Source organism: Callionymus lyra, chromosome 10, assembly GCF_982586985.1.
Source record: "Callionymus lyra chromosome 10, fCalLyr1.hap1.1, whole genome shotgun sequence".
NCBI lineage: Eukaryota > Metazoa > Chordata > Actinopteri > Syngnathiformes > Callionymidae > Callionymus > Callionymus lyra.
The window spans coordinates 28,461,759-28,474,551 of NC_141827.1; the positions used below are offsets into that span (position 1 = coordinate 28,461,759).

The 12,793-nt window shown below is 41.5% G+C and overlaps 2 protein-coding genes across 2 annotated transcripts; both read left to right on the forward strand.

Annotated features, from left to right (window-relative positions):
* Positions 1–250: 250 nt before the first annotated feature.
* Positions 251–7,112, forward strand: rft1 (RFT1 homolog). The gene is made up of 10 exons (XM_087801449.1): positions 251–485; positions 544–629; positions 719–841; positions 1,840–2,131; positions 3,087–3,221; positions 3,290–3,550; positions 3,613–3,757; positions 4,690–4,795; positions 4,855–5,104; positions 6,181–7,112. The coding sequence occupies exons 1-10, from the start codon at positions 423–425 to the stop codon at positions 6,343–6,345; spliced, it is 1,626 nt and encodes a 541-aa protein (XP_087657575.1). The 5' UTR covers positions 251–422; the 3' UTR covers positions 6,346–7,112.
* A 2,347-nt stretch (positions 7,113–9,459) lies between these two features.
* On the forward strand, positions 9,460–10,061 carry LOC148071348 (musculoskeletal embryonic nuclear protein 1-like). The gene is made up of 3 exons (XM_087801026.1): positions 9,460–9,527; positions 9,590–9,710; positions 9,809–10,061. Exons 1-3 carry the CDS (start codon positions 9,519–9,521, stop codon positions 9,910–9,912), a joined length of 234 nt encoding a protein of 77 aa, XP_087657152.1. The 5' UTR covers positions 9,460–9,518; the 3' UTR covers positions 9,913–10,061.
* The last annotated feature ends 2,732 nt before the right edge of the window (positions 10,062–12,793 follow it).

The following is a 12,793-nucleotide window of genomic DNA, read 5'->3' on the forward strand; positions in this document are numbered from 1 at the left end:
TTACTGTTTTATTGTGATGACTATGATTTATTTTTAAAACAAAATGTTTTTACATTTAAAAATGTAGTTTTTATTATGTAATTACAAGGGAAATTCCCTTTGAAGACAGTTTATATTTAGGAAAGTAAGAAAAACTTCAAAACAATAGAATGAAAGGCGCTCAAAGTGACCCCTAGCGGCCTTTTTGCGTAACTCCATCTGACGTCACGACGTAGCGTACAACGTTTACGGAAGTGAAAATGGATTCGAAGTCTGTGAAACTAGCGTCGCAACAATGTGCAAACATCGCGTCTGTTTGTAGAAGAACGCCGTCGCACACTTTACTCAACCTTTGACGAGACTTCATTTGAACCGCAGGCGTTCATTTATGATGATATTATTGTCAGAAAAGACTTTTAAAAGTCAGGTTTGTAAAGCACGAGATGAGCAGCGAGCAGGTTCTGAAGAGCGCGTCGACTCTGGCGTCATATAACGTCTTACTTCAGGTGCTTCAGCTCACCAAAGACTTTAAAACACTTTTATCTAAACATGGTTTCCTCTCAGGTGGTGTTCCGGGTTCTGACCTTCCTGCTGAACGCCTTCACGCTGCGCTTCGTGTCCAAGGAACTGATCGGTGTGGTCAACGTCAGGTCAGGGTCGATGACGTCAGATGATGACGTGTTTCTCTTCCTCCACTGTGGTGTGTGAGTCAGTGGTTCATATGTGTGTGTGTTCGCAGGCTGACTCTGCTGTACTCCACCCTGGTGTTCCTGTCCAGAGAGGCTTTTCGAAGAGCTTGTCTGAGCGAGGCTTCTCTGACAGCTCACAGATGGAGGCTCGTCATCAACCTGCTGTGGCTGTCGTGAGTGTTTACTACACAAATAAACAAATTAAGTTAAGTTAAGTTAATTAATACAAATAAAGTATTTTCAAGATCATAAAGCAATATAAAAACACTCACGCTGCCTATTTCTACCCATTTATTAAGTCTAATTCACTGCTCATAATTATTTATTATTGTTTCTTTGTTGTTATTTATATACATGTACTTTTTTTTCTTAATTTAATGCATATTTATTTCTAATATTTTTACAATTTATATTTCATTGTGAAAATCAATCATTAATTTTGTCGAAATCAATAGCAGAGGCATGATGTGTCTGTGTCAATATTGAATGGTTGAATTTAATATTTCAAATGTTAAGAATTTGAAATATGTATTTTTTTCTTAATTGTCTTTTAGAGTTTTTTAATTTGTATTTTCAATTGATTTGTTGAAATTGTTTAGTTTTTTGAATTGTTGAATTCAAAAAAAGGATGGTTTTCAAAAATGTCGTAAAAAAATCATTTAACTTTGATAATAGAATTTTGAACGGAAAAAAAAAATAGCATTGCATTATTTTTATTATTATTTAATTGATTCCCATATTTTTATAATTTTAGGGTGAATTCAAATTAGAAGTTAATAGAAAAATCTAATATTTTATTTCTTACAAATATATATATATATATATATATCCTAATTATAAAGAAAGTAATGTTCTTAATTCAATGTAACGAATAATAATTCAATATAAAATTGTTATAAATAACAATACTTTTACAATACTAAAAGAGTACCAAGCTATTTATCCAACTTTCAGCCAATCATGCGACGTGCAGACGATCATGTGACGACATAGAATCACAGGCGGGTTAATTCATCATGGAAGAATCCCAAGTATAACAATAACTCCATGTTTAATATCAAACATTGAAATATTAAGGGCTAATATTGAATTTAGAAAATGCATTTTTTAAATGGTATCTGTATAGTTCTCATTTGAAGTATTGTTGACAGCAACCATGTCTGACCCTCAGGTTGCCTCTGGGTGTGCTGTGGGCAGCGCTGCTGGTCTGTGTGTGGCTGTGGCTCCTGGAGGTCCCCGACCCCATCTTGGTGCCGTTCTACGGTCCAGCTGTGGTGTTCTTTGCCTTCGCGGGGGTGCAGGAGCTTCTCGCAGAACCGCTGTGGGTTCTGGCCCAGGCCCATATGTTTGTGCGCCTGAAGGTCGTTGCTGAGAGTCTGGCCATGATCGCCAAGTGCAGCATGACGGTGGTGCTGGTGGTGTCGGCGAGGGAGTGGGGCCTCTACATCTTCTCCGCCGCTCATGTGAGACTCATTTTATGTTGTGAGAAACGTGGTTCAATTATAGCTAAACCTATGTAGTTGTATATTTCTTTTTTTTTTCAATTTTAGTTGATTGTTGATTTTGATCTGAGATTCTACTGTGAGTCTCGGAGTTCGGAAGAGTCAGAATTTTACATGTATCTAATAGATGGACAGACTTATCCCTTGGTATTAATATATTTATTTGTTTTGATAGATTTACTTTCTAAAAACGGAGAAAGAAAGGCATTTATTTTGGATTTCTTGATGAAATATATATACATATATAAAAAAAATCGATTAAATATTTAATTTTTTTTAAAATAATATAATTAAAATATACATATTGAAAGGTTGAATTTTCCTCATCAAAAATGTAATGAAAAAGTCCAATATATTCTAACTGAATGAATGTTTTTTTTGTTGTTTTTTTTACACATAGAGTTTGAGCTTTTAATTCTAATAATTAAAAAGTAAATTCTCTAAATTCCATATATTTTCATTCTTGGCCTTTTAAATTCAACATTAAAATGTTGACACTAATTTAACCAATTTATTTAGCTCTCTCGATGCAATATAAAAAGTAAAATTATGAATATATAAAATATAAAAATAGATTTTTATTTATTATTTTGAATAATTTAATTTAGAAATGTCTGTATTGAAAGGTTGACTTTTCTTTTTGAAAACACATGAAAAAGAATATCCGATATTTTCTAAATCAATGATTTTTCTTTACGCAGAGTTTGACCTTTGAATTTTAAATAATTAAAAATAAATAGTCTAAATTCAATATTTTTTTCATTCATTGCCTTTTGAATTAAAATGTTCACTCTAATATACCAATTTAATTTGGATTCTAAATGCTACTATTTTAACACTATTGAATTGAGACAAATGTGTCTGCACCAATGGAGAAATATTTTGTACCATAATTGGTTGTATTTTGTTCTCCCAGGTGGTCTACACTGGAGTCCTGGTGCTCTCTTATGTTATTTACTTTCTACACTTTTTGGGATCAGAAGAAGCAGAGAAGAAACATTTTCCTCTGCACACCGGGAGAGATCTCCTGCCTCACTACACGCATGGCGAGGTAAACATCGTCACCACAAGTCAAACATACATGTTCTTTGGATTGATCTCCATCGTCTATGTCTGCAGCCTCTGCTGGACTGGACCCTGACCCGGCTCACCTGGAGCTTCTTCAAACAGTCCTTCCTCAAGCAGATCCTGACGGAGGGCGAGCGCTACGTCATGACCTTCCTGAACGTCCTCAGTTTCGGGGATCAGGGCGTTTACGATATCGTCAACAATCTGGGCTCCATGGTGGCCCGCTTCATCTTCCTGCCCTTGGAGGAGAGCTTCTACATCTTCTTCGCCAAAGTCCTGGAGCGAGGCCGGGACGTCAAGAGCCAGAAGAAGGTCTGACCTTGGAGAGGCCGGACTGAGCCTAGTTTTGACGCGGTGTGTTTCCTCAACTGTAGGAGGACGTGGGCATCGCTGCAGACGTGCTGGAGAGTCTGCTGAAGCTGGTGCTGGTCATCGGGCTGATAATCACAGTGTTTGGATACGCCTACTCTCACCTGGCGCTCAATATTTATGGCGGCTCTCTGCTCAGCACGGGAACAGGTGAGGGGCGATAACTCGCACGATGTCCACTCATTTATACATGTTATCACTCTTTTCTGTCACTTTATGAACATTTAAAAGTGTTTAAAGTGATTGTTCCAACCACTATTTTTGTAAAAATTCAAGAAAAATGCAACCTTTCACCATAGAAATGATTGAATTAATAACATACATATTTCAATGCTTAATAAAAAAAGCAAGAACATTCTAAATTTAAGAAAAACGCTTTTACAATATGTAAATTGCATTTTGTAAATGAAATGTTTTATTCTATAAAACTTAATTGTGTGTGATTTTTCTTTTTAAATAATACAAATGATTTTCGTTTATTTTATTTTATAATTCGTTTTATTTACATTTTTAGAGTTTATCGCAGGATTTCATTGATCCTTCAGCTCGTGATGACGGCTACCATCTAGTGGTCGGACGTTTAATTGCTAAACAAAAATGGGGAAAAAAGGCGGTAATTATTAATAAAAAATGAAAAGGATTTTATTTTACACACTGTATTGAAATAAAACCATAAAAGAACTATGATAAAATATCGGTACAGTAAAGTATATATTATATCGATAAAGTATCGGGAAAATAATAATCAATATTTTCTTAAACCCCTATTTAACTATATCCTCTCGTCCTTCCAGTTTGATTGCAACACCAAAATGAACAAACAAACAATGTGAATATGTTAATTGTAAATAAGAAAGTTATTATTTTATACAAACTTGTTCTTGAATTAAAGCATAAAATAAATATGTTAAAAAATAAAATATCATTGTAAAAAGCAGGAACACTTTTATTAATTAACATCGATACAGTTCGATATTTTTATTTTAAATAGTTGAACAGAATCAAATGACGATATTTAAGTGTTTCGATCATTCTTATGAGTGACTTCAAGGTCTTTTAGCATGTTTTGATTGGGGTTGTAGGTCCAACTCTGCTGAGATGCTACAGCTGCTACGTTCTGCTGCTGGCTGTCAACGGTGTCACTGAGTGTTTCGTGTTTGCCGCCATGAGCCAACGAGAAGTGGACAAGTAAGACAGACGCCGGAGCCAAGGCCCGGATTCAGTCGCTGATGCTGTGTCGCTTCCAGGTACAACCTGGTGATGTTGGCTCTGTCCGTGTCCTTCCTCTTCCTGTCCTACGTGCTGACCAGCTGGGCGGGGTCCGTGGGTTTCATCCTGGCCAACTGCGTCAACATGGGCCTGCGGATCATCCACAGTGTTCTGTTTATCCACCACTACTTCCAGAGCAGCTCCTGGACTCCCCTGAGAGGCCTCGTACCGGCCCCGCTCCTGCTGCTGTCTCTGGCTGGGTCTGCGCTCGTCACGGCAACCAGCGAGGTAACAGCTTTTCTATTGTAGCGAAACAGGAGTTTATGGAACGAGTGTCGTCTCACTATTTACCCCAGACTTGCACCAAAAGTCCATGTTGATTAGGGCTGTAATAAAATATCATTACACTTAAATATCACAATATCTTTTTTTTACAACATCGTATCTATATTCAACAGCACTTTTGTTTTTAAATTGAACAATATGTATATTATATATATATATATATATATATATATATATATATATATATATTATTCTGGCTTGTAACCCTGATTTTTTTTTTATAGTTTATAGTTTAACAAAATATTTTCATTAAAGTGCAGGGACACACACACAGTCGCCTCACAGGAAAAAGGTTGCCGGTTCGCTTCCAGTTCGGTAGGGAGCCGACTTATGACCTTTCTGTGTGGAGTTTGTATGTTCTCGCCGTGTTGCGTGCGTTTACTCCTGGCACTCCGGTTTCCTTCCACAGTCCAAGAACATATAGAGGTTGATTGGAAACTTGGGGAAATTGTCCATATGTATCAGTGTGTGTGTGAATTCTTTGTGTGCCCTGCGACAGACTGGTGTCCTGTCCAGGGTGTCCCCCGCCTCTCGCCTGTAGAATGTGGGAGAGGCTCCGGCCCCTCCACCACTCCCATAAGGGATCAAGTGGTAAAGAAAATGAATGAATGAATAAATAACCTGCATATATTCAAGCCGTTTATTAATTGTTTTGCAATTAAACCTCCGGCCACTAGTTGGCAGCAGTCATCACACCCTCCGCAGCTAAAGGAACAATAAAATCCTGTGAGATCCCAGTGATGACTGAGGACGAGAGGATACAATAGACTCCAGCAGCTTTTAAAGTTGATGTTTGGACATATTTTAGTTTCAAAACTAATGAAACCAGTTACGACTTCATCAAGAGTCATGTTGTCTGTAAATACTGCAACACCAGAGTCAAGTACTCGACAATACTACAAATATATCCTTGTACCTATATCACAGTATGATGTACGTTTCGGTGCGAGTCTGGGTAACCTGTGCCAGGTGGTCATTATGTAGTGGCTGAGCGAGGAATCTTCTCTCTGTGCTTCCAGAGCTTCTTCTGCTGTGACAACGGTTGGGTTTGGAGTCTGGTCCACATCAGCATTGGAGCCGTTTGTCTCCTCGGCGTCCTCGCGACTGTTCTACTCACAGAGACCAGGTTGATCCAGTTCGTGAGGACTCAACTTCTGCCGCGCTACAGCAGCAAGAAGACCTGACCCCGTCTTTGATGAGGAGAGTGGACTCTGACAAGCATTTGTGCACCACAGTCAACACTCGGACATTGATGTCGACCTGTGTCGGATCCTGACGACCACATTTTTAAACCTGGAGGGTCGGATGAACAATCTGAATCTTTTTTTCCAGCATTCCTGCATCATGACACTGGAGGACAAAGAATAAATCATGAGACAAACTACTTAACATTTTTTATGACGATAATATTTATTGAAAAAGCACATTTTTAAATCATCTTCTGGTTGATGTCGTGTGTGTTTACTGCAGGTGCTGCATTGTGCCATGTTTACATGATCATGTGAGAAGAGATTCAACTGTGTCTTGTTACAAGTGGTAGAGGGTTCTTCACAAACATTCTTCGGCAACATTTGAACTGACTCTTTCATTTTCTTGGTGAGTGTTTGATGAAGGAAGATAAACACAGATATCATATACATATATTGAGCCTCCAATAATAAAAATACAACATCACAATCAGACTCATACTTCCTGGAACATTTTGTCTGGCCTGTGACTTGCATAACATTTAAAGGATTTTGGCGCCTTGTCTGATTGAGTTTGACACTCATGACCTACGGCATCTCATGGATGACAAAGTGTAAAAGAAGATAGTTATTTGTCCGTGAAGGTTCTCATTCATCCAGGTCTTGGGGGAACATCTTCCTAGAACTCTACGCAGTCCAGTGGACTCGCCCTTGAACCACTTGGATAAGATCATGTTTTCCATTAAAATGAAATGTCACTTGTATTTACACGTGTGTTTATTTTATCTCATTTATTCACATGGTGGTATACTTGATATTCCATGGGGTGAGTGTGAGATGTCTCTGTATTGTCTGAAAAAGAGCTGAGCCAGAAGACGAAGCTCTCTATTTACAGGTGACAGATAATTTGTGGTTACCGTCTTTGAGAAGTGACCGACAGAAAAAGATACACGGCTAAAATGTGTGTCTGGACTCTCTTGAGGAGTAGGGGGTGTATTAGCAACGATACGATATATTGTGATACTGTAGTAACAAGTATATACTTGTAGTATTGTCGAGTACTTGACTCTGGTGTGGCAGAATTTACAGACCACATGACTTTTGAACCGTGTGCGTGGAACTATCAGTAGATTCTGATCCACAGACCTCAGAGCCTGAGCTGGGGTGTAAGGCTGGATCAGATCAGTGATGTAAGGAGGAGCCTGACCATGAATAGCTCTGAAAGTAAGAACCAGAATTTTAAAGTTGATCCTGAAAGAAACTGGCAGCCAGTGAAGAGTTTTAAGGACCGGAGAAATGTGAGTTATTCTAGTGGAGCGGGTCAGAATTCTCGCTGCAGAGTTCTGAATCAACTGCAGGCGAGACAGCACCCTCTTGTTAAGACATGAAAACAAACTGTGACAATAGTCCAGACGAGAAGAAACAAACGCATGGATTACAAGCTCCAGATCATGTTGTGACAACCTTTACCTAAGTTTAGAGATTTTCTCAGTTGAAGGAAACAGTTTCTGGTCAGTTTTCTGCAGAGTTGAACTAGAGACATGTCTTTATCAAATACAACACCCAGGCTTCTCAGGCTCAGTTTGACAGACTGACTTAAGTCACCGAAATACTGACTCAACCCTGGAACCTTATCATCAGGAGCAATCACCAGAGTTTCAGTTTTGTCCACATTTAGCTGCAAAGTGTTTTCACTCAGCCGTTGTTTGATTTCTAGCAAACAATTGACTAAGCTGTTCAGCCTCTGGGGCTCAGTTGGATCAAAAGAGCAGTAGAGATGGATGTCATCAGCAAAAATGTGATAAGAAACATCAGGAAATCTCTGAATGATTTTACCCAGGGGAATCAAGTACAGCAAAAACAATAAAGGACCCAGAACAGAACCTTTAGGGACTCCACACAACAGATCTGCCATTTCAGACCTCATTTCATAAGCTGCTGTAGTCTGCTGTATCCTCTTGACCTCAGTCAGTCAGTCAGGATTTCATTGATCCTTTAGCTCGTGATGACGGCTGCCATCTAGTGGTCGGACATTTAATTGCTGAAAAAATGGGGGAAAAATGTGTTAATTGTTAATAAAAAATAAAATAATTTTATTTTACACACTTTATTGAAATAAAACCATAAAAGAACGAAGAATCGGTACAGTAAAGTATATATTATATTGATACTGTATTGTGAAAATAATAATAAATATTTTCTTAAACCCCTATTTAACTGTATCCTCTCGTCCTCAGCAGCGGAGCACATATCGACAAAACGACTAACTGGAAGTTTAATTGCAACACCAAAATGAACAAACACTGTGAAAATGTTAATTGTAAATAAGAAAGCTATTTATTTTAAACAAACTTGTTCTTGAATTAAAGCATAAAATAAATATGTTAAAAAAATAAAATATCATTGTAAAAAGCAGGAACACTTTTATTAATTAACATCGATACAGTTCGATATTTTTATTTTAAATAGTTGAACAGAATCAAATGACGATATATAAGTGTTTCGATCATTCTTATGAGTGACTTCAAGGTCTTTTAGCATGTTTTGATTGGGGTTGTAGGTCCAACTCTGCTGAGATGCTACAGCTGCTACGTTCTGCTGCTGGCTGTCAACGGTGTCACTGAGTGTTATTGAATTTAAAGAATAAAAGGAATATGATAAAAAAAAAATATGATTGTAAAAAGCAGGAACACTTTTATTAATTAACATCGATACAGTTCGATATTTTTATTTTAATCGTATCGTAAAAAATAAAATCATGATATTTAAGTGTTTTCTATAAATTTTTTTACACCCCAAGTGAGGAGCTCTGTCATTCAGGAGAAACTGTGAGTAGAAACTCTGCTCCTCAGCATGGAGAGTGTCCAGTTGAGGCTGGTCGAGGACCTTCTTTCAAATGACTCCTGGACGCCTTCCTCTGGAGTCGTCTCACTGGGAGGAGACCTCGGGGTAGACCTAGGACAGAAGGCACCCTGACCTCAGGAAAGCTGTGTTAGATGGATGGATCAGAGAGTTGTGTCTGTGGTGTTTTCAAGATGTTCTCCTGAAGAAAAAACTGCAGCTTTAAGTGCACTCTGGCGTGGGAGGAGACTTGTGATGTCATGTGTTGGTGTGATGTCAGATGTTGATCACTGGAGTCTCACACCGTGCTGAGGACCTGGAGGAGCAGCATGTCTCATGTGAGGTCACACTCTGTGTCCAAGAAGTTGTGAAGCGGGTGAGTGATGTTTGTCGTCTCCAGACGGAGCAGCAGGAGCAGGAGCGTCTTGACGTGACCGAGGAGGACCTGGATGAAGGCAGGAACAAACTGGGTTTGTGTGGACCAGCCAAGAGCAAGACTCAGGAAGTCATGGAGGAGTGTGGTGAGTGTCGCTGCTCTTCGTGAAGTTTCCACTCCATATACAGAGAGAGGAGGAGGAACCCTCGCTCTGAGCTCAGACTCTTCTTTGCACCTCTACAGAGAAAATGGGAAAAGTTGCTCCATCCGTGTTCGGCAGAGGAGGATCTGGGAAGGAGACGGTTTTGAACAGACCACCAAACCAAGCAACAGGAGGAAGAAAGTGATCAGACCTGCTTGGTGTTTTGAAGAATAATGATTGTCGAACCAAATACATCATGTTTCCAGAACTCTCTGATTGTTGCAAGATGTGAAACAGAATTGAGGGAGGAAACCACTTTTCATTTCGATCAATAAACACTGTCCAGTAATGATATATTAAGTTTGTTATTTGGGGCAGTTTTAAATATAGTAGTCTTTTTTTTATTAAACGTTTGCTTAAAATATTAATTTAACTATAGCATTTGTGGGCAATTAAATATCCTTAGGGGCTGTTGTGAGGGGCCATCAAGCAGAAATAAAGGAGTGCTAAAATAATTATTTTACACAACTTTTTTTTTTCTTTTTTTTTAATCTATTAATTAGAAAAGTTAAATATACTGTATATATATATATATATATATATATATATATATATATATATATATATATATATGTTTCACGGAGACCTGGCTGACGGAGAAGATCCCAGACTCTGTTGTTTCCCTGGAGGGGTTCAAGATGGTTCGTGCGGACCGGGTGTTTATTAATGAGAGATGGAGCGATCCCGCGCATGTCTCCATTAAAGAACAAGTGTGCACTAAGGACATAGAGTTTGTTGCGGTGGGCATCCGCCCGTATTACATCCCGAGGGAGTTCTCACATGTGATTGTGTTCACTGTTTACATTCCTCCCTCTGCGGACGCAGCCGCAGCGAGCGAGAGGCTGAGCGCCTCAGTGTCGGACCTGCAGCTCAAACACCCGAACTCTCTCCTGCTCATTAACGGGGATTTTAACCATGCCTCACTTTCCTCCATTCTTCCCACCTTCACACAATACGTGAAGTGCCACACCCGGGAGGACAAGACTCTAGACCTTTTATATGCAAATGTAAAAGGTGCCTACACCTCCACCGCTCGGCCCCTCTGATCACAACCTGATACGTCTGCGACCTGAATACACTCCCATGGTGAGGAGACAGCCTGCACAGAAAATAACTGTTAAGATGTGGAATGATGAAGCCAAGGAGAGGCTGAGAGACTGCTTTGAGTCTACAGACTGGAGCGTGTTCTCTCATGGTGATGACATCGACACCTTCAATGACCATTCCACGGATTACATAAAGTTCTGTGAGGGCAACGTCACGCCGACCCGCAAGGTGCGGTGCTTTGCCAACACCAAGCTATGGGTGACCCCTCAACTTCAAGTTCTGCTGAACAAGAAGAAGAGGGTGTTTGCTTCAGGGAGCAGAGAGGAGCTTAAGGAGGTCCAGCGTGAACTCAAGAAGGCGATCAGGATGGCCAAGGACGAATACAAGGGGAAACTGGAGGAGCAACTGGCGCAGGGCAACACAAGGGATGTGTGGAAAGGCCTGAAGAACATCTCAGGTCATGGCCAGAGTGGAGCCAGAGCCACAGCAGGGGGAGACCAAAGATGGGCCACTGAACTGAACCAGTATTTCAACCGGTTTGATCAGGGCCCCCCTCCCCCCTCCACCTCTGCCCCCCACTCTTCACAAAGCTGTTTTTCCCCTGCTTCAGCCCCCTCCCCCCAACTGTTCTCACCTCCAAGCCACCTTTCTCCCCCCCAACAAGCCCTACTGCCTCAGCTGCCCAACCCCCCACAGCCACCTCTCTCTGTTACATCTGAACAGGTGAGGAGATAATTAAGGCGACTGAAGATCAGGAAAGCTGCTGGACCAGATGGACTCAGCCCCAGACTGCTCAGGGACTGTGCTGATCAACTTTGTGAGTTGGTCACACACATCTTCAACCTGAGCCTCAAACTGGAGAAGGTCCCGGTCCAGTGGAAGACCTCCTGTGTGGTTCCGGTTCCCAAGGCGGTACACGCGAAGGAGCCGAGCCACTTCAGACCAGTCGCCCTGACCTCCCATCTGATGAAGACCTTGGAGAGGCTGGTACTCCGCGAGCTACGCACGACGGTGAGCTCTGCGTTGGATCCGCTGCAGTTCGCCTACAGGCCAAAGATGGGGGTGGACGACGCCGTCATCTACCTGCAGCACCGGGCACTGACTCATCTGGAAGCCGCCGGTAGCACTGTGAGAGTCATGTTTTTTGACTTCTCAAGTGCTTTCAACACCATCCAGCCGGCGCTGCTAAGGAAGAAGATGGAGGACGCAGGAGTTGGGACACAGCTGGCAGCATGGACGATGGACTACCTCACCAACAGGCCGCAGTATGTGAGGCTGCAGGACTGCAGGTCTGAGGTGACCATCTGCAGCACCGGGGTGCCTCAAGGGACAGTGCTGTCACCTTTCCTTTTTTCCCTCTACACGGCGGACTTTACCTATGACTCCAGCAGCTGTCACCTCCAGAAGTTTTCTGACGACTCGGCCATTGTGGGCTGCGTGTCTGGGGGGGGGCGAGCTGGAGTAGAGGTCAGTCATCAAGGACTTTGTTGACTGGTGTGAGAGCAACTACCTTTGCTTAAACACCGGTAAGACAAGGGAGATGGTGATTGACTTCAGGAAAAAGTCCCCACCACATCAACCGGTGAGCATCCAGGGCTCGGACATTGAGCTGGTGGACAGCTTCAAATACCTGGGTGTTCACCTCAACAATAAACTGAACTGGTCTACACACATCAACGCCGTGTACAAGAAGGGCCGAAGTCGCCTCCACCTCCTGGGGAGACTGAGGTCCTTCGGAGTGTGCAGACCACTTTTAAGGACCTTTTATGACTCCGTGGTAGCCTCCGCTATCCACTACGCTGTGGTCTGCTGGGGAGCAGGCAGCACGGACCGGGACAGGAAGAGACTGAACAGGTTGGTCACGAGGGCCGGCTCTGTCCTGGGCCGCTCGCTGGACTCGGTGGGAGAGAGGAGGACACTCTCCAGACTATCCTCCATCAGGGACAACGCTCTCCACCCACTGCACCTGACCGTGGAGG